General features: G+C 38.6%; 1 protein-coding gene across 1 annotated transcript; it reads left to right on the top strand.

Moving 5' to 3' along the window:
• The first annotated feature begins 229 nt into the window (after positions 1–229).
• On the top strand, positions 230–25974 carry LOC140162644 (mini-chromosome maintenance complex-binding protein-like). The gene is given in 15 exon segments (XM_072185923.1): positions 230–362; positions 6885–6964; positions 7679–7819; positions 8907–9050; positions 11656–11731; positions 11734–11936; positions 12635–12735; positions 14588–14760; positions 17277–17400; positions 18885–19002; positions 20179–20344; positions 21158–21291; positions 22505–22675; positions 24598–24686; positions 25825–25974. Coding segments are annotated over 15 exon segments (1905 nt in total). The 5' UTR covers positions 230–304; the 3' UTR covers positions 25952–25974.
• Positions 25975–26737: the final 763 nt, after the last annotated feature.

Genomic DNA, 26737 nt, shown 5'->3' with positions numbered 1-26737 from the left:
GGCCCCCCCCTTACAAGTGTTTGTGAACGGTCCCTAAGTAGGAACATTAGGGCTTCTTTCTTGCTTTTTAAAACTTGCTCCAAGCTCCAATGAGTTCGCCCGCCTATTCGCTTGCTTGCTAAACGCTCAATGATTATTTATGAGTGGCATATTTTTTCCGATGCTAAATCACATGTTTATATTCCCGCCATTTAAATGCCACCGCGGGAACAAAACATCTGCACTAGCTGGCGATCGATGTGCGAACTTGTTTTTGACGCTGAACACATTTATTTCATTTATAAAGTAAATATTTATTTCCAACATGCCAGCTATAGAAGATTGGTTGAACCGTCCCTTGGACATCATCCAGGGAATGTTTGGTAAGTTCTGACTAGATAAAACAAGAGATAAAAGCGTAGATTGCATGGATATTGTGGTTGTTGAATTTCATCATGACATGTTCATGCATGCATATTGCATGTCGGGTAGGTAAGCTTAAAGCTTTACCGTTATAGCGTTAGATTAGAAGTTAGAATTTAACCAGTCATGTATGTCGATGGTATGTGTATTGCATCCCAAGACTCTTACTCTTACGAAGATACTCATCAACGCCCCAGGTGGGGTTAGACGACAAGGAATATGGTTGTGCGCTACGAGGACTGCTTACATGCCACAGAAGTGGTCTTTTATGCTTTCTTTGAATAACTTGGAGTCTTGTTGCTGTGTTAGAGGAGCTGGGAGAGAATTCCAGTCCTTAATTGTTCTGGGATAATAAGAGTATTTATACACGTCTTTATTGACTTGTAGCTCTTGGTAGCTATTTATATGACTGCGTTTGGTGAGGCGATGGGGTGGGCGAAGTATCTTTTGCACTGGAAGGGCCAGGTGACCCTCTCTGGCTTTGTGAAGTATTGACAAACGGTCGATTTTCCTTCTATCCTGGAGACTGCTCATGTGTAAGTTCTTCATAAGTTCGGTGACACTCGTTTTTCTACCGTAATCATTTTTTATTTTACGGACTGCTCGACGCTGGATCGCTTCAATTTGATAAATGAGATCTTGATTATGAGGATCCCAAACAGCGGAGCAGTATTCAATGGTGGGTCTGACTAGCGTATTGAAAGCTGTGAGTTTGGTTTCTTCATTACATGATCTGAGATTTCTTTTGATGAACCCGAGTGCCCTATTACCCTTAGCTGATATTTGGTTTATGTGGTTTTTCCATTTGAGATCTTTTGTTATTTCAACTCCCAAGTATGTATGCGAACTTGTTTCTTGCAATGGTGAATCACCAAGCTTGTATTTGTGAGTGAAAATGTGCTTTGTAGCATGTGTAATTTTGAGAACCTGACATTTATCTGGATGGAATCTCATCTGCCAGGTTTTCTCCCATTTTGATAGAGAATCCAAATCCTGTTGCAACACTTGTGCATCTATATCATTCATGATTTCTTTATAGATGACACAATCGTCTGCAAATAGACGAACTTGAGACGATATATTTTCAGGGAGGTCATTAATAAACAAAAGAAATAAAAGGGGGCCTAAGACCGTCCCTTGGGGAACACCTGATCGAACAGGGACCCAGCCTGAATGATCGCCACCCACAACGACCCTTTGATGTCTTTGGGTAAGGAAATTTGTAATCCAACGGTGGGTGTTATTTTTGATACCAAAGTGATCTAATTTGAGCAAAAGGCGATTATGAGGCACGACGTCAAACGCCTTTGCAAAATCCATGATGATGACATCGGTTTGTTTACGATTGTCAAGAGATTGAGCGAAATCATGGACTGTCTGGATTAATTGGGTGTTGCAAGAGTGTTTGGACCTAAAGCCATGTTGGCTATCTGTAAGAATGTTGTATTTTTCCAGGTGTGACATGATGTTGGAGTGGAGTATGTGTTCAAATACCTTACAACTCACGGATGTTAGTTGTTAGCGAGACGGGTCTATAATTTAATGCCTTGGTCCGCTCCCCTTTTTTGAAAATTGGGGATATATTTGCCTGACGCCAACTCTCAGGTAAATTACCAGAGGCAAGAGATTTTCTGAAAATGATGGTTAGGGCTGGTGCTATCTCAGATGCATATTCCTGCAGGATACGAGATGGAATACCATCAGGGCCAGAGGCCTTGTGAATATTGAGATTTCTGAGCAGCTTCTCAACTCCGTTCACTTGGATATCAATTTCAGGCATGTTTGGGAAACTAGGTGAGTTAATTAATGTGAGGTAAATGGTCCATGTTCTCATGTGTGAAAACTGACTCAAATTGCGTACACGTATAGCAATTCTGCTTTTTCTTTATTGTTTGTAACCAGAATGTTGCTTTCATCTTTCAAGGCTGGTATGCCAGTACTATCATTTCTGAGACTTTTGATGAAAGACCAGAATTTTTATTCCCTGTATGCAAACTCCACGGATATATTTTCTATAAACTTGTCTTGTTTCCTTGGAAACCTCTCTTGGAGGGAGCGGAACCTATCCCAGTCGTCAGGATTTTCAGTTTTATTTGCATGATTGTATGCTCTTTGTTTTGTTTCAGTCTCACGCTTGATCCTACCATTTATCCATGGAGAGATCTTACTACCAGACACAAACTTGGATGGGATGTTTTTATCCATCGTTTCATTTATTGAATCACAAAAATCGGACCATAACTGATCAACGGTTTGTTGATCCACATCCATGCTTTCAAAATCCTGACTGAGCTGGGTCAGATCACTTTTGATCTGATCTTGATTTGCCTTGTGGTACAGGAAGACCTTTCTAGGTTTACTTTTGTTGACCTTGGGTTTTATATTTATGGTCACAGACGGAATACCGTCATGGTCACTGATACCAGGCACAACTGTATTCTTTTCTACAAGGGTGCTGTTATTAGTAAAAAAGAGGTCCAGGATGTTCTCCCTTCGTGTGGGTTTGGTCACGATTTGTTCCAAACCATAATCATTTGCTATGTTTATCAACTGCCGGCAGAGCCCGGGTTTGGGGCAGAGTGGTAAAGTTGACTGAGTAGCCCAATTTACTCCGGCCAGATTAAAATCACCTGCAAGCCAAATGTTAGGTGATTTTGACATATCAATTTTGGATAGGGAGGAATTAAGTTGATCAAGAATATCTCCCTTAGAGCTAGGGTGTCTATAAAATGCACCTACCAAGACAGCCTTACTGCCAACCAGCTCCAGTTGAATCCAAACAATCTCGGCATCCGCATCCAAATCAAGCCTATGAGCAGCAATAAGGTCAGCCTTATAGGCAATAAAGACACCTCCATGACCTTCTGGGCCAACGTCCCCTTGCCTGTCTTTCCTAACAACGGTGTAGTTAGGAGGGACAATTTCAGCATTACTTATGCTGTCATCAAGCCATGATTCGGTGCCGATAACCAAGTCAGGTTGGTGGTTATCGAGACAAACTGCAAGTTCGGCAGTTTTGCCCCTTAAACTTTGAAAGTTTATGACCATGACCTTTAATTGGTGACGAGTATTGGTGGTTTTGTGGGTTTTATTTTTGGATTTTTGTCTTTTTCCTCCAGTATGCGTACTGTTTTGGTTAGTTTTATTAAGAGTTTTTGGAGAGGATTGAGCCATAGGAGACAACAATTCCTCAGTTTCACTGAGTGATGCAAGGGTACTAAAGCTATTAGATAACAGCAACGTTGAACGTGTGGAAAAGAATGAACTTGTAAAACTCGGCATACCACACTGACAGCAAATCCAACTGGCATTGCTGTTTTCTAAGGCTTTATAAACGGGCAAGGTCATGTGCATGCAATCAGCATGATACCAGCAGTCACAATTGTCACATTGTATTGCGTAACTACTCCAGTCGCATTCAAGATTACATAATGGACATGGAAAGGCAGGACCGGGGTTTAACTCCGTGTCACCTGCCTGTATGATACATAGCATGCATAGGTAAAGTAGTGTGAGTTTCTTTGAGTTTTTGGCATTACATATTGGTTTTAGGAGACAACTTCTGCTACACAAACCAGTTAACATGTTATCAGCAGGGTAATAATGGTAGTTAATTGATGTAATTAACATAACCGGATAGGCACTATAACTGTAGTTTGCATTACATTACCACATAATATACAATCACTGTATGAGTTCAGAATGCTTGTGTAATGTACGGAAACACATTTTTGTGCACAAAATTTTAGGCCTAAAACAAAATGTATATTTTATAATTTTGTACAATTGTTTGTACACATGTACAGCTATCGTTTCTACCCTATGACTTATAAAAGTTACCTGTTATCAAAATTGTTGTCAAGCTGAATTTATACTCGATCGCTGGATCACCATGTGAATTCACCTCTCGAAAACCTCTACGATACGAGGTTGTTAAGCATCGAGCACGCTGACTGGCTTAGCAATTGCCATTTGCCCAAGACCCAAGTAGTTTTGTAAACCAATCAGGTTAGACGTATACTTTGCTGGTGGGGTCACTCACATTGTCATTATTAATACTGTAAAAGGCGGTCACATTCATTGATTGGCTTATGATTGCAATAAATGGTCTTGCAACCCATCACAAAACTTGCTTGAGAAGTCTAGCCAAGAATTTGCTCACCGATACCTTCACATTCTAGGTTAGTATAGAGACCATTGCATTCAATATATAGTCGGATTCGCTGAAGCATGCCATGACACCGTGTAAAGCAATGGAAGTTCAGAAGTAAACACCCCGGTAAACACAGCCAATTGGCCAATCACAACAGGCGATTGCATCAAAAATGTTGCTAAAATTACACTTCACTTTGACAGCAAAATTTTAGACTCTCCAAAATAGCCCCTTCGGACACGAAGGAAGATGGCTCGATCAAAAAAATATTTTTTATGCTTATTATAACTATTTTGGATAGTAATTTGTGAAAAACTGAAAAAAAAAATTACCTCATCAATTATGCAAATTAGGGCATGTGTACAATTGTACACATTGTGACTAAGTGACGACGTTTACAATGATTGTTTGGATACAATTGTACACATGACTAAGTAATGGCAGTAAAACTTGGTAACATATGTGAAGCAACAAACTTGAACCCTTTGTTTCTTTTTTCTGTTGCCTTCATACGTCCATATCTGTAGGCTCTTAACTCTCATTAATTTGGTATAAAATGCTAATAAACAGTTCTTGTCTTTGGAGAGACCGAAAAAGACATCACACTTTTAACTTGATTTCTGAGACTAATTTTGTTACTCCACTCTACACGATCCATTTTCGGGCCCATCAACGACCAGTTACTCCTAACTATCTCTGTAATAATAGGCCTACATAGTGGTTTTTCCAAAAAAATGCATCCAGAGCAAATTATAAACTGAATGGAAGTATTGACAAAAGAGTTAAAAATAACTTATAATGATGTACAAAGTATACTAAATATAACTCCTATATTTATAAGATTAGTCACACTGTGTACAACTGAACACAATATATTAGTCTTATATTTACAAGGTGAGACACACTGTGTACAATTGTACACACCATTTAAAAAAAATTCTACACCACTTGTATATGTTTGAAGCATTTGATCAAAAATAGTGTTCCATGTTTTCTACAGGTCTTACACTAACCCCCTGACTAGAATTTAGCTTGTCCACAATGATATTTCATATAAAATTAAAAAGGGAAAGTACATGTCTTCTGGCAACGTGCTGTAGTGGGTGATGCCCTCTTAGATTATGAAAAGTGACATTCAGTTAGGCGAGGGCACTCTGCACTGGAGGATAGTATATGAATGCACAATTGTGCACATGGTGTTTGTTTGCAGTAATAAGCTTCCCCTGGTATACAGGGAGCAATAGAAGTCCATGTGTACAATTGTACACAGTATGTACGAAGGGGATAGGCAAATTTTGCTCAAAAGATACAGTTGACTCATCAAAATAACTTTCATCCAAATTTCAACATTAACAGAATAAATAACCTCCGGTGCAAAAATTTGCTAAAAATTACACCGCTGTCCGACTGAAAAACGATAGCAAAGCACTCTAGCAAAATTATTATGTGCAAATTCGAAGCTAGAGTTCTCGAGTAACCTTGACTATATGCATCAGTGGTTGATCATGAAAGGCTCAAAAGATGTTGCCACACCAAAGCATTAATTGGCCACCATCCTTCCCCGCCCCCCTATTGCAATGTTGATTTGGACAACATCATCATCATCTTATTCATCTACATTTCAGTCTCCCAACATTGAAAAATGGGGGTGGGGGAAGGGAAGTCTAAAATGAATGTGCATGCATTTTTGCAACTATTATACAAAGATAATGTGGTACTGTCACATATTTAGCTCTGGCGATTGCTTGATTTTAACACCAGCACGTTCTGGTGTGGCATCAAATTTCCACCAGGATTGTAGTACAAATCCCTATAGATGAGTTGACCTCAATGTTTATCAACAAAGGCAAGGGACCAGTATTTTAATATATTTATGCTTGAGTGAACCCCGTGCAACACAACACTGTTCAACACATGTAGTCTTATAGTGATGTGGCAAAAAACAATGAAATTGTGATGATGCGTGCGCATACTGGCACCAGGCATTGACGTCAGAAGTCAACTCATCTATACATGGAGCTATATTGTCTGGAACTGCAAGGAAGGATGTGTGATTCAAACTCAGTCTTCAATTGAGAAGTCATGATCAAATGGCCAACAGAAAAATGACAGACTATCATTGAAGACAGAGTTTCACATTCTATGGAAATCACACAATTGAAATGCTCATTGCGCACCCATGAATCTATTGTCTAAATTGAATCAATTTGCTCCACGTTTTCAATGGAATTGACCCATGTATGTACATGTAGCTGGTGAGCCTGGTGACTACAGTACCACATCAAGTTGGGACTCTCATTTTTCACTTACATTATCTTTTATTTTTCAGATCATAGCAACAAAGACTGGTCCAACAAAGTGGTGGAGTATTTTCAAAGAAGACTGGATGATAAGAATACTTTGGAATGGGTAAGATATAAGCGGCTTCAGGCTCAGAAATCTGACGCGAATCGATTCGTGCTAAGATTCCCGTAAAACATCAACCAGGCGAATCCATGTGTATTCGCCTAAACATTGAAAAACCAAGTTCGACTCCCGGTTTGACTTTTTGACTTCAAGCAACTGAACCCCCAAAATGGTGAATTATGATATAATTTACTTCAATCATTAATAATTTGAACAATAATACTGTGAGGGCATTTGAACAGCACAAACCGCCATCGGTTGTGTGTGGATCTTTCGTTCACCAAACTAGCCATCTTGGATGACTAAATCAGCCTGATTCTTGCAAAATTCTCTTGCGAGAATCCAATTGGATACGCCTGCACTGAGTCTGCCACAGATTTCTAGGCCTGGACTTGGTGCATCAGGCATGTCCAAAAGCTCCCTGGGTGAACTGTTTTTTGGTTGTACTTGTACTCGCAGTGGATTGCTGCTGTAGCCTTTTTGTGGCTTTTGGTAGGGTTAATGTTAATGGAACCTGTAGCGGTGCCAGGATTTTTTTTTCGGGGGAAAAGTGAATTTTAAGGGGGCAAAATCAACAAATCTTGCACAAAATTCCCGCAAAAAGTGGAATTTTTTACTGGGGAAACGGGGGTGGGAAGAGTTCTGACTGGGGGGAATTTGCCATCCCCGTGGCACTGCCACTATAGTAACTCTATACATTGTTGATGTTTTCTACAGGTGCCTTCGCTGAATAGTAGCCCATTACATCAACTGAAACCCAACTGCCTGGTACGATTCAGATGTATGGTGCAAGATACCTATGATCCAGAGTTCTATCTGGGTGTGTACGAAGTACAAGACAAAAACACAGGCACTAAGGTAAGAGATATTTTGCATGTTTTGAGATTATTATTCGCCAGCGAAGTGTTACGTGTAATCCGATTATCACTATGTTAACTGGATCATGCTTTTGAGTTCTGCACCATGATCAAAATGATCGCAACACAAAGTCTATGGCATGTACTACCAATATTCTAAATGGTGCATGATCCAGTTACCAAGGAGTTATGTAACCACTTTGCTGGCGAATTATAATAAGAATGTTTGTCTTGTCAAAGTCAAATGTTCTCTCTGGTCATTGAAAACCACAAAAGGGGTATTTTTTTGCCCAATTGGACCAAGTGGGAATAAATCAATTTTTTCCCTGATTTTGCATGAAAACAAGGGGTAAATCTGATGACAAATATTTCAAAGGGTGTCCTTGACAAATTGAGTAACGCACATGATTAACCACTTTTGTGTTCATACATGGGGCCGTAATCCAGGGATTCCCAATCAGATGACTGTCAACCCCATGTCCAAATTTTGTCACATCTTATTTAATTAAGTTCTGGGTGAACTTGCAACCCTATGTGTTGGACTTTTGATTGCACGCGGGGGTTACTAAGCTTGAAACCCACTTGTTGGGAGCACCTACACTAACATATCATAAATCTAGATATGTTTTTTCTGTCTTTTTGGTTTGGTTTGGCTACTTATGTACACAGTACTTTAAGGTTTTCATCACATGTTCGAGTCTACTTTTGTACTGTTTTACTGACACTTCTGTAAGCTTGGTCACTTTTGGCCATCTAACTTTGCCTGTTTTTGTGCCTACATTTGTTGTTTGGTATATCGTGTCTGCTTAAGCAGTGATTTTTATCATTTGCTCCAGTGCACTTTTGTATCCCCATTGATCCCTGTTGTTTTTGCAGGTTTAACACTTCTGGGCCTTGGAATTGGTCAATTTTAGCTATCGAACTTTACCTATTTCTGTGCTTGCATTACTTGTTTTTTTTCCTTCTCTTCCTTGCTTCTCTGCATACAATGTACCATATAGTCTGTATTTTACTTGTTTCCCCATCTGCATATCAAGTTAATATACCCTGCTCTTTTTCTTTCCTATTATATTCTTTTTTTGCTTCAGATTTTGAAATCTGGGAAATACCAAGATGTAGCCGAGTGTGTGACACATCAACGTATCAACATGGAATCACCCAACAATGTAACGCTAGACAGACAGACATTGTATTGTGTACCTGTTCCTGCCGAGAATGACTGGGTCAAACAAATATCCTTTCGTATAGAAAAACATTTTTGTTTATATATTGTCATTTCCACATATGTGACATGATCAAGGAGAATGTGTCACATGTCAGCAATTTTCAATTAGAAGTTTTTTTATATCACTTTCTGGCAGTTTATGAATGTTACATTTTGATGCAAACCCCATCAAAATCGGACATCTGGTTACTGAGTTATGAGCAATTTATCAATTGCTGAAAACAATATAAAACAAAAGAATTTGAACACTGTTTTTGCCAATATCTCAAAAACAATATTAGCGACATCCGACTCATTTCTCTTGATCATGTCACATATACCGGTATGCATGAATACCAGAGGACATGGCCGAGTGCAATAATTAAAAGTCTTATTCAGTCATTTTATTCAAAATCTTTGTCACAACTCCAGCACCTAATTCTTGATTTTGCAGGGTATGTAAGTTTACTAAAGATCATTACAATCATGTCAAAATTGTCCTCCTCAGCAAATTCTACAATATTGTTAAATTTAAGAACATTAATCCACTTATCTATTGTAGGGATTATGATTAACATCAAAGCTGCCTTTAAATAATGCAAAAATTATATCTTTGGTAATTTTCTCCCTTAAGGTTAGCCGAGAGTTTTTCATGCGCTTGATTTCAGAGGGCGTAAGTTCATAACAGAAACAGCCATGCAGAAAATGAACAAGCGCATCGGGACGTAGGCCTACTTACAATAGAATATCGATCCACGGTCAAGACATGAAAAGGCTATGAAACTTGGCTTAGCTCGTGCCCGGAGCTCGGATGCGGGGGTGGCACAAGCGTTTCGCAATTTTCACAAGGATTTTATAAATTTTAAAATTGATTGGGGCACTTCGTCAAGCTACGCCCTGGAAAATGTGTTGATTTTGAATTTATAGCGGATATCTTTGATGAAATCAATGCTGCTATTCCCTGATTACAATGTAGGCCTAAGGGTAGGCAACAACAACAATATCAAAAAGCAATTATTTGTAAATCGAATTTGGGATGAAAATCAACAAGACAGACTTAGCAGGCCTACAAATTTCTGAATTATATAAAGTGAAAAACAATCAATCACGATTCACTGCACTCAGCTTAATCAATCAAATAAAACTAAAAAGAAAGGAGCAAGAAAGAATAAAGACAAAGACATAGTGAAAAAGAGGAAGAAAGAGAGAGAAAGAAAATAAACGAAAATGAAAGAAAGAAAGAAAGAAATGAAAAAAAGAAATGAAAAAAGAAAGGAGAAAGAAAAGAGGAAAGAAAGGAAGTAAAAATGAGAAAAGAGAAAAAAAAGATAATTCAGCCACACGGAGACTCGAACCCACAAAAATAGTTCATTAGATTATCAGTCCAATGCTCTATCCACTGCCATCGATCAACTTACTTAATAGACTGTTCTCAAAGCGGGTGATATAACTATAATTGGATGCAATTCAAGATGATTACAATCGCGTCCGCATTATGGCTCTTAGAATAAACACGCATGTCGGCGCTGAAATTTTGAACGAACTGATGGAGGAAAACCTCGTTTTTTGCAAAACTAGCTTCAATTTGGAGTGAAAATCAAATGGAATAGCAATTGGCAGAATGTTGAGAAATAATGTAGGTATTCAGATGTCTAAATTAACGCCTCGTAATCAAGATATCGATAATTTCACAAACCAGCTTTTTCTCAAGCAAATTCTCCAAAATTTTCCCCCCAAACGGGCTTTTAAAATTTAATCGGTACTGTATTTGGTTCTTCCCCATGGCAACATTATTTCTTTGATCGATTTATAATACAATACTGAAAAAGAAGAAAACAATCGCCGGTGTGGATTTATACGGAGCGCACACATTTGAAAAAAAACCTCATGGAACGTGTTTTTGATGTTGTGAACATGGTGGGTAAAAATGCTTTAAACGAAGGATTTTCAAATTTATTCTAATAATTTGTATATAACACACACAAAAATGTTAAGCTACATCCAATGCACCAACATTTCATTCGCTGCGATATTTGATTACTGAGAAAACTCTGTTTTAGAGAACAACTTTATACGTCTTTTATACGTTTTTTATACGTCTCTTTGTGTAACCTTAACAATGGTTACTGGTCTCTGATACCCACTGTATTCGACTACTGCTGTCCTATTTTTTTTGTCCTCATTCAAAACTTTCCTATATTATTCCTATATTTATGCAAGGGCTGGTTGAAGCCCTCCTAGGCCAAAAAAATGTGTTTGGTTGCTCTCGGAGACCGACCCAAAAAATTAGAAATCTTGGGGCGTTTTTTCTTCAATCACTTTTTTAGAAGATACCTTAAATTTGGACAGTATCAAGGACATTTTATATTTGTTATTCACTCATTTTATTAATTAAATGCAGATTTGATTAAAATCAAGAAGTATTTTCAGTTAAATCCTGTCCAAAACCACACATTTTTTTACCATAAAATGATAAGCATTTGTCAATACTAGCCTTTTCAAATTGGAGGAAAAATCAAGGAAGAGCCCATGAAAAACAAAAAGATCGACCTACTGACCCTCTAAATTTTTGTCTTGGAAGGGCAACCAATCTTTTGCCTTATGTATTGCATTTTGCCTTAACCAACACCCACGCTTATGCAGAAAACTGCCAACATCAACCAACCCCTTCAACATCAACACAGCAGTCCAGGGTTAAAAGGGCTTTGAAGAAGATGAAGTACCTCCCCTAGCATCATCGGAAGCTACAATGTCAGAAGGTGGGGATGCCATGGAAACCAGCAAGGTGTCCGAAGCTGAGAAGAGGACAAGGACCGAGGGCGCTAGTAGTAGTACACAGCAAGGGAGGCCGGGAAAAGGCGTTGATTTAAATTTCCCTCTGGCTGGAGAGAAAGGCCCAGCATGTCTTGTTAAGGTAATTTGCCAAACCTGTGTTATAGTAACAAATTAGTTGACTTTTGATCTCAAATTAGTTGAAATTTTAAATCAATTCTTTGTCTATAAACTTGTAGCCAGTGAAATTTCTTAAAAGAAGTGATAAAGGTGGTTCACAAAAGCTAGCTCCATAAACTACTTGCAAGTCCTCATCTGGGCTGGGCTTGGCTTCTCAGACCCCTACCCTCAGCGCCTGCTACATCGCTACACTCAGCCGATAAAACCGGGCGCTTGTATTCTAAGTTGTATAATCACCCGCATACAAGGTCTTTCAAAAAGCACCCAAAGCAAATATTTTTCATTAATGGAAAATGGACCCAAAACTAGTACTACACAGTTGTTTTCCTAACCTACAAGTATTTTATTGTTATGAGTCGTGATGAACACACATATAATCTGTTGCAAGGTTTATTTTATGCGTTAGCCATCGCGTAACATCAAGCATGTATATAGGACCTTATGGAATCTAAGATGCACTGGACGGTTCAGTACACTTTAAAATTTGTAAAAGGAAATCTGCAAAATATTATAAAACCACTGGCAGCGATCACTGGTGCCCCACCCCCAGCAATAAAACAACCAGCACTAATATCACCCCTGCAAATGACATCATTGTAATCTTGAGAATCGAATATTAAAGCACCACATCATCTGATGCATACATTTTTCTCCATGTAGGTTTATGACACCTTGGATGCTTTCAAAGTGAATGAGATGGTGGAATTTGTTGGAGTGTTATCAGTTGATCCAGTTCTGGCTACATTTACACACCAAAATGGGTAAGTAGCAAAACAATAGCTGCCGGGTATCATATTTTTATGTACACCACATTTCGCCATACTGCATTCTAGAAACGCTTGCTGTTAGAAAAAGAAAAATTTTAATGCTAAATTATTGCACATTCTAGGGAAGCGTGGTTACCGTTTTGAAATAACCGAGTGAGAGGGTTTTCAAGAAAATATTTTTCCTCTCAAAACTGAAGCATCCTCTGTATAAAAGAAAATATGAATATTAACTGCACATCATATATAACGATTCGTGATACCCAATTGTGGCACATTTGATGTCGTTTATGAGGCAGAGAATTTTATTTCAATTTTATATACGCCAAAATATTTTTGTAATTGAGCAAGAATAAGGATAGAAAAAACGTTGAAAATCCTATGTATAAATAACATTAGACCCGGCAAAAGATTACTGTTTCGTTTTTATGGTAATCTAATCTTTTATTTCCTGAAAAAACATTTGGGGTCTAAAATGGATTTTTTATGTAATTGATAAAAACATCGAACGTGTATACAAGAAAAATGGTAGGTTCCTCTATAGTATTTTACTGACCATGGAAATGTACTGACACCGTGCGAGCACATGTCAAAATCGATATAATGGATTGTCCATATAGACGCGCATTTATCATGTTTATTGTCGGATTAACAACAATTGAGCGCTATTAATACACATTAATGTTTTAGGCAAATAAAATTCCAAAATATGGTACGTTTTCTGCTTTTGCTTGTCATGTGGTAGGCCTATATTGAAGTTGCGATTATATCTTCAAATAAGTTTCAAATGGATTCCATCAAGACAAGTGGCCGAGTGGTCTAAGGCGCTAGGCTCATAGAGCATATCCAAAGCGGCGTGGTGCGCCGTGAGTTCGAACCCCGCCTCTGCCAAACTTTAAATGAAGTAAAATTAAAATTTAACTTTTTTTTAATTTCATATTTGGGGAAATGTGACTGGGAAAATTTATGTATGGCGTGGAGTGGTGTGATTTATACATGTAATTATGTATAATTATGATGCTATAGTATGCAGAAATGGTGAAATGTTTATAGGGCAGCTATTACAGGTAGGGCCTTTGTGCACTAGCCCTTCAATAAATTGTGATGATTCTTTGGTGTAGCAGTAATTAATTTTGGGAAGTTGTGTGCATTTTGGAATGGTGGATGACAGGCATGTACGTAGGATTGATTTTTTTTATGGGGGGGGGGGGGGGGGGGTTGCAAATTTTTAAAAAGTGGACCTTCTCCCCAAAACTTACACCTGCTTTAACCAAAAAAGCCCTATTCAATATAAAATCCTACCCTAATCCATGAAGAAGACAGCCACAATCCAAACTAATCCTATGTAAAGGGAGGTGCATTATTTTGTCCCCCATGTATGACAATCCATTGTGGCTGATTTACCAAAGTTAGGCATGGGGCTATTCCAGAGCCTCTAGTCCAGGGGTCCGCAAATAACGGGCGCGCCATGAGCTTCGGAGTGGCGCGCGGCGCCATTTAGATTTAAAATAAATAAATAGATATATAAATATTAATTATAAAAATCAAATCAAATCAAATCAAACTTCATCCATCAGGAATATCTCCAATATACATTTCAACATTAAACAATGCGATTCCCATGTTATCCCTGTAAAGACAGGCTAAAATAGTACAAAATGTTGCATGAAATGACGTCATTTGCACCTCAAAGAATTGATAGCTTCAGACTCCCCTTTCGCAGCAATTGATTGGCGCTTTGCCGTTTTCTTTTATTTCATGTGGCACTTCAACAAATTTATAATTTGAGGAAGCTTGCTAGAGTAATCTTGGTTTACAGTTGATGTTATTTTAATTCTTATTTGAACAGCTCATCGTCAGCAGTTGGTGAACCCGATGAAGTTATGGATGGCATCGAGGAAGAATCGGCCCATTCACCGCCACCATCACTAGTGCCTAGGTTACATGTGATACTATCACAGAGATTACAACATGTGAACCCATTATTACCAAAGAATGTGACTGCACCAGAGACTAAACCATGTGAGTATAGTAATATAAAGGTTTGCTTATAAAGTTACCTTTTCAGAATCTTGATTAGCAGTGTCCCAGGTTAAAGAAGAAATAAAACAAACAAAAACAAACAAAGTGACGTAGCTTGCATCACCATGGACCGGAATAGCCCCAAGCAAGCCTAACTTTGATCCGCCACATATAAAGGTATTATAAAAATACACCAAAGTTATACAAATATACATACTCCATGTGGGGGTGCAGACTTTCGGATGCTGACTTTTTGCTGTTTTTGCAACCCATCAGTATACTAATTTTTCACAAAGGCACCCAAATTTGCCCAAATTGGTGTTTTTTAGGGCACTTTTGCCCAAAATGCACCCAATGGTTTTCACTTAAAACCCACCCATCAATATACCAAAATTGTTGAAAAGGTACCCCCAAATCGAATCACATCCTTGTATACTTCAACTAGGGAGAACACCCTCCGGGGACAAACAAAAAAGTATTTGAAACCCAAAAGTTCTTTGTATATGTTAGCATGTTGTCATGTTGAATCTTTAAAAGATCCTTTCAAATTAAATAGAGAGGTCCTTCCACTGAAAATCCTAACAAGAATTAAGGGTCCATGCCCTTATTTGCTGGTGGGATTTTTACGTGAGGGCACTTTTAGTTGGTACCTAAAATTAGATATGTCAAGGTAGCCCATATGCGCCATTAGGTGAATCTTTACGGTATACCCTTTGGATAGAATAAATAAATGTTGGTATTTATACAGCGCCTTTCACATGTGCACATGTACCAAAGCACTTTACATACATTCCGCTATCGTTAGAATATGTCAGCTGCTATACAATGCCCAAGGCATGCTCATAACCTTTGGGTGGCGCTCAATGGACAATATTCATAACAACTCCCCATTTCACCCCTGGGTAGAGAGAGGCAAGTAACCGCCTTGCCCAAGAGCACAACATGATGGCACCTCTGGGGCTCAAATGCGCAATCCACCGATTATAGGCAAAAACTGTACCACTGCGCCAACATGCCATAGCATGGTATAAATATTACAATTAGTATGTTCCATATAGTCCAACGTAACCATGTAAGGCATTTTTTATAGCTTTCTGTAACCATATAATACATTTCATCTTGTCAAAACCAAAAGTTATTTACTGACCTGACAGTTTCGACCATCTTGGACGATGATCATCTTCAGAGTGATGTTTTTCTCTCCACCTTCTGTTTACCAACAGAGGCGCACCAGCGCCCAGAAGTGGGTCGTATCACGTGGCTAAGATAATGAGCCCCTCGTCTCTGTTCATTGTGTTCGGTGCTCTCTTCCGTATCCAGGAAACGTTATGTGGATGATATTTTAGAAATTGTAAAGGAAGATCAAGTTGAAAATCTCACCACACACCTCAATCAAACGGACCCCACGGACAGTATCAAATTTACATTCGAGAAAGAACAAGAAAGATCCATACCGCTTTTAGACACGTTGATTGTGCATAAACCTGATGGTTCTGTTAAGCTACTGGTCTACAGGAAAGCTACACATACAGACCAGTATTTAAATTTTGCTTCTCATCACCCGTTCATCATAAACTGGCGTGGTCCGCACACTTTTGGACAGGATGAACAGTGTTGTTTCAGAAAAGGAGGACAAAGAACAAGAAGAAGGAAAAATCAAGCACGCACTCAAGAATTGTGGCTATCCCGAGTGGACTTTTAACCATGTCAAGCGCAAGATGGAATGTAAACAGGCTAAAAAGCAAAGTAAGAACAAAAATTCCACGGAAAGAAGCAAAGGACTTGTGATCATACCTTATGTTGAAAAAATGACAGAAACAGCCACTCGCATTTTCAGAAAACACGGCATAGCCACTGCAGTACGTCCACACACCACTTTAAGAAAAATGTTGGTGCATCCAAAGGACAAAAGAGACCCCATGAGTACCACGGACTGCATATATGAAATTCCTTGTGCAAATTGTGATAATACTTATGTTGGTGAAACTGGGCGGCGTTTTGAAACTAGATTGAAAGAGCATAAAAAAGAAACTGAGAAAGTAGCCCATAGTAAAGGAACATTTACTCGTCAAACAAGAAAACAGTCGGCTAGCGAACAGTCCAAATCTGCTATCGCGGACCATGCCGTTCAACAAAATCATGTGATTAACTGGAAAGATGCTCAAGTACTTGAAAAGGAATGTAATTCGGGAGCCCGCCGTATAAGAGAAGCCATCTGGATACGGGAAGAGCACCGAACACAATGAACAGAGACGAGGGGCTCATTATCTTAGCCACGATATCGACCCACTTCTGGGCGCTGGTGCGCCTCTGTTGGTAAACAGAAGGTGGAGAGAAAAACATCACTCTGAAGATGATCATCGTCCAAGATGGTCGAAACTGTCAGGTCAGTAAATAACTTTTGGTTTTGACAAGATGAAATGTATATTATGAGTTTCTACAAACCTAATGAACCTCTTCAAGAATAAACTTTCTGTAACCAGTTCTCGACATTATTTTACCTTATTTCATCACAGTTGTTGATAGTGTATTACAAGAAGCAGGAGTTATCAGGGATCAGCTAAGACTGTTGCTACAGCAACTGTGCCTTGGAGATGCCTTTGCAGCTGATTATTTATTACTTCATCTCATATCATGTGTGTAAGTATTTGCTGGGACAAATATCGTAACAACTCAATAGTTAGCATATGTGCTTTCTATCAAGCCTTTTTGAAAACATGAAATTGTACCAAAGTCCGGCGCTTTACCAAATGAGATAATGGGGTTGAAACACACATTTGCAGGTTTACTTGTTCGTATATAACTATGTGTATCGATGATTTGGTCAAAACCCTTTATACTTTTGTGGATTGAGCTCTTCATGTTCGCATGTTTTAAAAGCGCTCGACTAAGCACATATGCTAACTATGGAGTTTTTACGGTATACATGTTTCTAAAAGTTTAAACTGACTTTAAGCACAAAAATTCAACTAACCTTGAATTTTCGATGTGTGACACACATCCTCATCAGAAGTTGGTCCTATGATGTTCTGATGGACTTGCCCTTTTGTTGACCATTGGCCACTTTTGGTCAAATGAGGGCATTGTATAAGGGTGGCAATTCCCGTCCATCTGTTTTATGCTCTGCGGCTGGGGCAGTTGACTTGTGCTCCTTCAATCTATCTCTGAGTTGTCTACATCTCTGGCCGATATAAGAACTGGTACATTCACCGCAGGGAATCTTGTAAACCACACCTGATTTTTTCTCTGTTGGCGTGGGATCCTTGGGTGAGACTAAAAGTTGCCGTAGCATATTGTGCAGTCTGAAGCTAGTCGCAACACAGTAGGATTTAAAAATATGCTGGAGTTTCTGTGACAGCCCCTCTATATAGGGTACACAACTCTGAGATAGATTGAAGAAGCACAAGTCAACTGCCCCCTGCTATCGAAGAGCATAAAACAGATTCTCGCCACAACATTGACTGGGAATCCTCACAGATTTTAGCTAAGGATTATAGAGAGTACCCCCGTTTAGTGCGGGAGGCCATCCGGATTCCAGATCAAGAAGAAATCGTCAGAACTAAATCACGATCAAGGACTGGAATTGCCAACCTTATACAACGACCTCATTCGACCTCATTTAGAAATTGTTTATCACCAGCACGTATGAACTTACATTTGAGTAAAATACATGTTGTAGAGGGATGAGAAATACTGTACACTGTGATATTTTCCCTGGGTTAATTTTTTTGTGATTTTATCAATTCAGGATAGTTTAGTGGGTGTTTAATTTGTGTTTCCATATATTCGCATTAAGTGCTATGTGTAATAAATATTTTTGTGGGGTTGAATATTTGCAAATGCCCGTTCTACGTCGAAAAGCGTGAAAATCGAGCCCCTGGAAAATTTCCTGATATACAGTATACATAACATTGCTGTTCATCTGTGCCGTGGCATGTGTGGCCTCCATTTTGACAAAATAAAGTTCACCATTTGACAACAGATATCCTGAACTAAGTTGTTAAGTTGCTATCATCATGTTTGTGGGACTAGTAGGTGAATAAAAAAAATCATATGTCGAAATAACATTGCTGTTTCAAGTCACGCAGATAAGTCACTGTGTTCACTTATATATTTCTCCCTAGGTATGCAAGGAGAGATGTTGTAGCCCTGGGCAAGTTTGGCCTAAATCTGAGCGGCTGTCCAGCTGGCCCTGAATTCATTTCACTTCTAAGCAATCAAATAAAAGAACTGGTCTGTAAGGTGAGTATTTATTGATCACAAGACCTGAAAAAAATTAAATGTCTGAATTTATTTGGCAACATATGTAGATTAAATTAAAATTTCAGCCCAATATGGTGCATTCAGAATTGGGTATGTGAAGCATGAGGGAATTCCCTCCTTTGGAGATATTAAACTGTTGGTCCTGTGTGTGTACAGAGGAGCCATACCTGAAATATATGTGACATGATCTGGTCCATGGGGGCCAAAGGAGGCATTTTTGAAAATTGAGTTACTGTAATTATTACATTATAAATACAATAGGCTATTATTTACTGAAAACACCATGTGACTGCCCCCCCCCCCGACAAAAAATGAAAGAAAAAGTGCCCCTCTGACAAAAGGGCAAAGGAAAGGAAAAGGGCAAAGAGCCCTTTTCCATCAAAATTCACCCCGATCATGGGCCAAAATGGTGTAAAATACAAAATTTTGGGCGCGCGTGCAGATTGTCACAATAAAGCCAATTTTATCTCGATCATGGGCAAATATTAAATTCAAAATTGTTGCGCATTACGTGCGCATATCGTCACAATAAAGACATGTACAGTCTCTCTAAAAACAAAAATTGCATGTTACAACTGCAATTTTTTCAGCTGTGCCCCTGAAATTTTATTTTCGCCCCGAAATTTTATTTTGCCCCCCCCCCACCCCCACCAAGAAAGCTGGCTACGTCCCTGCCCATGGACCAGATCGTGTCACATATAGGTTTTGAGAAAAGTTTGGTATAGACCTCTGACAGTCCCAGGTGTTCAAATGGGCTATTCCAGTTGAAATTCACACACCCCTTGTGGAAGATTTTGGAAATATCTTCCACAGGGGGAGTTTTTCAAATGCAAATGGTCAGGGTTAATTATTTTGAAACCCATACTCCCCCTGGCCTGTATTATGATTTTACCTATATCTTCCACAATTGGAGTGAGTATTACAAATGGAAGTTACCCATCTGTCTATTCTATTCAAAATGCATACTCCTTCTGTGGAAGACTTTAGCTAAATCTTCCACAGGGGTAGTGTGGAATTTAAATGGAATAGACCAAACTGATAAAAGTTTCAAAACAGGCTTTATTGTGTTATACAGTGTTGTGACATTTCTACCAAGTGCTATAAATTTATAATTTTGAACAATTGTATAAAATGTCAATTGATTTTGTCTTTCAGTCTCATGTCTTCCCGCTGTCATTACAAAACATGAATTCATCATTGATAAGCCCCAAGAAGGATTACTCTGCAAATCGACTGAAATCTGGCGCCCTCCAACTGACAGAAAGGACGCATCTTATCCTTGATGAGACAGCCATGGAGCCTGGCCAGCTGGATGCAACAGGTAAGATGTTGTGCAGGAAATGTGTTTTTGGCCCCTGAAAATGTTTAAAACAAAACTGCCAACCAGTTACATAGAAGGTTTTGCTTTAAACATGTTACGGGGCCAATGACACATAGGAGGTTTCTTCTGCCCAACGACGTAATGTTACAGGGACATTGGGCTATTCCAGTTGATACCCATACATCCCCTATGGAAGACACAACCTTAATCTCCTGCACAGGGGGTGTGGATTTCAAGTGGAGTCACCCATTCACGTATCCCTGTTTGAAATTCACACTCCCTGTGCGGGCGACAAAGGTTATGTCTCCCATAGGGGGTGTATAGATTTCAACTGGAATACCTGATTCAGAGATTTTGAGTTGATCATCTGTGCACAGATAATATAATAATAATTTTTTTGGCATGACACATGGATTATTTTGTCATTTAGTATGTTTCAAGACTCCTATACTGGATCATAATCATAATTTAAGCAGATTAGATGTTCACAAAATTTGCTGTTTTTGTCAATCCAAGCATGTTGTTCATTCAGTATTTCATTGTTAATTATTAAGTCAAATACGGAATTAAAAAACAAACGAGTAATTAAAACCTGGTCATTGTGTTTTGTTTTTGGTTATAATAACACAGTGCATCTCATGGTATATCATCAGTGCCCACTGATTGACCTGTGACCATGTGTCTTCTTAATTGATTTGTCGCATGTCATCGTTAAATTTTTGAGCAAGGGTCCCTTCCCTGTTGAAGGAAGGTTCTTCATAATAAGTATTATCTTTTTTGACCCTTCATGAATATATTTCTTATATCTTGTAGGTGTGCAGAATTTGACAGCATTGGGCAATTTGATAGCATGGCAGAAAGTTGAGTATGACTTCAATTTCCACAAAACTGACTTCCCTGCTAATGTGACTGTGTTAGTGTTATCAGAAGGAAAATCACTCTTACCGGTGAGTCGGTTATATTAACTTTATGGGGACTGCATTTCATTTGCAAAAAAAAAAAAAAAGCGCAGTGATTTATAGTGCGCTACGCACAGGCACAACGCCTAGAGCGTTGATCCACAAGCCTCAGCACACTTTTACAGGTTGTCGCTGACCACTACGGCCTCACATCATTCCATAAACCATTAAACAACAATTCAGGGTCTTTGCTGCTTCAAGAGCGCACACCCTAGGCATTCCACAAATAACCATCGCAACCAGGATCAGCTCCCCGAGTTTCGTACGGGTTACAATGAGACAAGTTAGCAGTAAGTTCCTTGTCCAGGGGAATTTCAAGCTAACTCAATTTTTCCACGAGAGCGTACTAGGCACCGCCAGGGTTCGAACCCGCAACCTCTCACACCATAGTGGAACACCTTATCGATTGAGCTAACTTGACTGCAGACATGAACACTTGACGAATTCAGATGTGAGTGGATTCGAGAAGAGTAGATTGTTAAGCCATAACATTCGATCTTGTAATATGAATTTGGTTAGTTTTTTTTAATCTGATTTTTTGGCATTAAAAAAAATTGTTTACACATGTCCAAACTTACACCTAAATGGAATCAGCCAAATTTGTTGTGTTTGTCAGGTCAACAGAGCAATTTTGATATGCCATATATGTCATAAGTCGCTCAATAAATCCTGCATAGATAGAACTCGACATTAAACAACAAATATAGTAATTGGGGTTTCTTTCACTTTACCTTGTTATTTCAGTTTAAAATAGACAGAAACGTTTCCTGACAGATATTACGAATATTATTTCAGCATTTTGAGTAAAGAATAACAAAATTAAAATTTGAATAATGAAGAAGGAGGCGGCCTATATGCTTAACCCTAGCTTAACCCCGGACTGTCCCAACCTTTCCCTGTGTTCAAATGGACTCCAATGAAAAATAAGCTATACAAGAGGCTTTCTTGGTTTAGATAAGGTTGTTAAACTCGAACAAACCAAATCACCCCCCCCCTCAAAAAAAAAAAAAAAAAAGGAGAGGTAAGTCAAGTACTAGTACAGAGAGTTAAATGATTCCAGCACAAAATCTTAATTTTAACAATTTGATTCTCTGCCATGGCTCTCAGATATGGCTTAATAAGATTTGGTATTGATATGACTGCTTACACCAGAAGTCCATTTCTGAACTTTTTTTCTTCTATATCCTTGTTGTTGTTTTAGAGTGATTGCCAAGTGCCCATACAGCCCAAGACAGATGCACCCAACATGGCCGCCATACAGAATACGATACAACAGCAGATTACTTCAGGTGCCATTGACATCAAGAAGATCAGGACGTTTATTGGTCTTATCCAACTCTTGGAGTATACATTGTCTGATGACATTCAAAAGGTATGTACTCGGATATTGAGTATTAAAGCAAGGTGGCAAGGTACAGGCCCAGATTCATAATCGAAGGGTTGCAGGTTCGAACCCCGGCGGTGCTGTCCCTTAGATAAGGCTCCCCACCTTTATTTCTCTACCAAGGTGTAAAAATGGGTCCCAACTTAAATATATTTACCTCAAAAGTCCTGGCAAAATGAGTTATTTTTGTGATTTCAGTCATTTTAAAAATGTTGTAAAGAAGCAAATATAGCAATTATGACCCTGGATTTTTAATATTTGCATTTAAATGAACATTAAATAAACAAAAAAACAATACATATCGTGCCTTCTTTGGCTTTATTCCCACAATTATCGCTCCGTGAATATGCAAATTTATGACAAATCAGGATTTTCCTAAAAATGGGGTAAAAATGACAAATTTTGTGAATCTTTAAAAGGCTGTATCTTCGCAACGGATTGTCCGATTGAGTTGATTCAAAAAGTTTTTAAAATCATTTTGCAGCAGGAATATTCCTGACAAAAAAAGTAATTCCAGGGTGGGTTTGAAATTTTCATGTGACCACCCTATTAATAATTTGTGATGCTTTTAGCGAGATGTCACAAGACAAATTCTCAAAATAAAATATTTTGATATTAATCCGTCATTTTATAAGGCCCGCCGATTACGAGCTGATCAAAGTATAGTGGACCTCCACAGCAACATTATTCATGGAGGAGTCTGGTCCACAGTCTCTTCAAAAGAGAGATGGGCACTCTGGCCGATAAAATAAAGACATGAACCTTTTGAGTAATCCGTATCACCGCCCAATTTGCAATCCAAAACTTGCATAATCCCCAGAGGATGTATAAAGACATTCCCATAACCCAATGAAGTTTCTGACCTTGGTATGTTTGCCTTTTGTACACATGTGGCACAGTGGACCATACCTTGCATTGGGATTGTGTGCAAATATCTGGTGTTTTCATCCTTTAATTTAACATTCAAAACATTGAGACTTATGAATAAAATTAATGCAGTGGGACATTAAGAATGTTTTCTATAAGAAAATCCAATTTAATTTGATAAGTCTCAACTATTAGCTTGTTGGCTGTAATTTTAAAATTACCATTTTGTGTGTGTGGTAATGGGGACTTTATTGATCAAATTTCCCAATCATAGTGCATTGTAGGAATACCTTTAAGCCTCCTCTGCATATTACTGCGCTTTTTTTTAATTACCTTTAAACTTTTAACGTTGGTGCAATAACTTTTTAAATGGGGATATAACTTTTTTTAAATATGATTGACTTCTGCTGTCCTAGATTTGTCCCGTATATATATTTTCATTCAAAATATTCTTATATTATTCCTATATTTTTGCAAGGGTTGGCTTGAAGCACTTTGAATCCATTGAATCGCCCACTTTGGCACCATTGCATTCATAGTAGGAGAATAACGGTCTTTAGGCCAAGGGTGAAAATAAACAGGCTTCTGGCCTTGTTTTAGGCCCGTTTGTAGCCCATTGAGAATAAAAATCATGACACAGGCTACACTTTTTGCCCTGAATCATAGCCCGTCACCATACAGTCTATACATATTAAGATAACCAGGAAATAGAAAATTGTGAACCCAAATGTGTTTTCTCTGCAAATTGAGATCAGAATGGAGGCTGTTGAACTGTGACATTGGATATTAGAGCATGGCTTAAATTCTAATGGTTACTAAAACAAAAGATGAATCCTGTTTTGTAAATGTGAGTTGCAGTCATGACTAAATTCAAGAGAACCAGGACTCACTTTTTTACTCCAAACTGAATCCTGGTCAAAAAGCTCTTATTTTCACCCTTGCTCCAACCTGTTTTATCTCCCCCCCCCCCCAAAAAAAAACACCTTATATTCATGTGAAACAAAACAGATCACCAAACTGGTACTTCACATTTCGTTACACAGATTGTAGAAGATGATTTTGTAGAAGCTCGCAAAACAGATCTGAACAGTATGACGCAGGAGGACTTCCACAGTTTGTTAGTCATTGCAAGGTAAATAATCATATCATATATAGTATCATGAAGAGTTGGCTATTACATGGCTATTTTACTTGATGTTTTAGGATACCTTTGTCATGGTAGATAGGGACGAGCTCTAGTTAAGCTGAATATGGTATAGACGAATCCAACAAGCCAAGTGATGGTCAGAATTCAGTCGGTCATTACTGGGTCCCGTCTGCACCAAACTGGTGTTGTTACTGCCCATTTGGATGGAGTAAATCCGCTTAGAAATCGATGTTGAATGGGTATTGTGTTGTAAACTTTCATAATTCTTTTGTCTACGTGTAACACAGGTTATGGAATGCAGTTTAATATCCCCGCCAAGCCCATATCATTTCACATTTTAGGTGGGATAGACCTAAGGGGGGACCCAGCTATGGCTGCCATTGAGGAGTAGGAATGTGTGAAATTGGATTCGTCTATTATACAAATACTTACATGGCTGGAGGGTAAATAGGGCAAACCATTACCTCAGGAAAAATAAATTTGTGTCATTCTCTCATGAATATACACAAGGTGTAATAATGAAAACCATTATTCTAAATGCACTGAATTTGACCAAGTTTAAAGAATGTTGCCATTTTCCAATAAATCAAAGTAAAATACTCACCTGTACCATTTTTTTAGCCAGATGGGGCATTGATGTCAATGCGCATTTCATTAAGCGCAGCTTCAAATCGTTAGCATTTGCTCAAAGTGCTGCCCGAAACAGTTACCGTAACACGTTGGCATCACTGCAACTGTGCAACATGAGGGTTAAAAATGGTATAGATGTTTGCTTGCTATCCCCCCAATGGGAGGGATGCAAGAGGTACCTCAAATTGAGCTGCATTGCATATTTTGAAAATAAATTACTGACATGAAAGCCTGCCTATATCAGGGACTGTCTTTGGAATTTGCAGAGCATTAAATAGCTCTTCTGGAGCCTTCAAGGAGAGCTGTCTAGAGTAATTTACAATAAGAATGTAAGGAGAGAATGGTCAACTAAGGACAGCTAAAGATCACTCTCCTATATCAGATTTAAGGAGAGCAGTAGAGAACGATTGCTCTCGCTCTCAAAAGGCAGTCCCTGCTATATGATGATTTGGCTTTTTACTCATTGATGTCTTGTTTTTGACTTTTTTTTCAGGTTACTGAGTTTATCTACAGGGCAGACATCACTGACAAGGGAAGTTTGGGAGAGAGCAAAGAGGATGGAGTCAGCAAGGAAAGTAAGATTAAGGGCAGTAGCTGCAGCCGCCGTGCCTAGGTCATAAAAATACCTATAGACAATTTGATATATTATCAGCAAGCTCCTTTCGCACTTTAATAATACGAGTGTGAGCGTATTGTTTATCACATGAAAAGAACCAAGGCCATCTACCATCACCTGGTGATTTAACGCAACTTATTCAGCCAAAGAAACACCTGATATTTCATGGCGTATTGAGGACCCCCTCAAGTGCTGTATCTGTAAAAGTGTGTTGAGGAACTGTGATAATGGGTGTAGAAGGGCAACAATGTCTCCCTTGTGTATATATTGTCATATAATAGGATTTATCAACAACACAGGGGAGACTTACCTGAGAACATTTTGAAGAGATTGAAGAGGATAGCTGACCGGAAGTCAAAATAAATGACATGGGCTAATTAGTGTGACACAGTTTTCATTGTATCACTCTAGCAAGAGATGCACATATTATTATTTTCGTTGAATAGATTCATCAGGTTTGTTCAGTAAATAAACATTTTGGATTTTTTTTTTGGACAAAACCAAGTGAATTTTTTATTTTTCATCCTGCATATCGGAGAACTTCTTCAGGTATGACTGATATGGTCATCTGATCTACTTTCCCGGCAAACAAGTTTGAGTGGTTTCCGGTGGTTTTAATCTCTTTTGCAGTCAAAATTGTTTGCTGAGAAAGTGGATCAGATGATCATCTCAGTCAAACCTGATGAAGTCCTCGGATGTGCAGGATGAAAAAAAAATGCACTTGGTTTTGTCAAACCAAAATCCAAAATGTGTATACATGTATTATTTTAGTTATTGGATGGTACGGAGA

The sequence above is a fragment of the Amphiura filiformis genome, chromosome 10 (genome assembly GCF_039555335.1).
Source record: "Amphiura filiformis chromosome 10, Afil_fr2py, whole genome shotgun sequence".
NCBI classification, from domain to species: domain Eukaryota; kingdom Metazoa; phylum Echinodermata; class Ophiuroidea; order Amphilepidida; family Amphiuridae; genus Amphiura; species Amphiura filiformis.
Note: the sequence above shows the minus strand (reverse complement) of the source record. Positions and strands in the feature narration are given on the sequence as shown.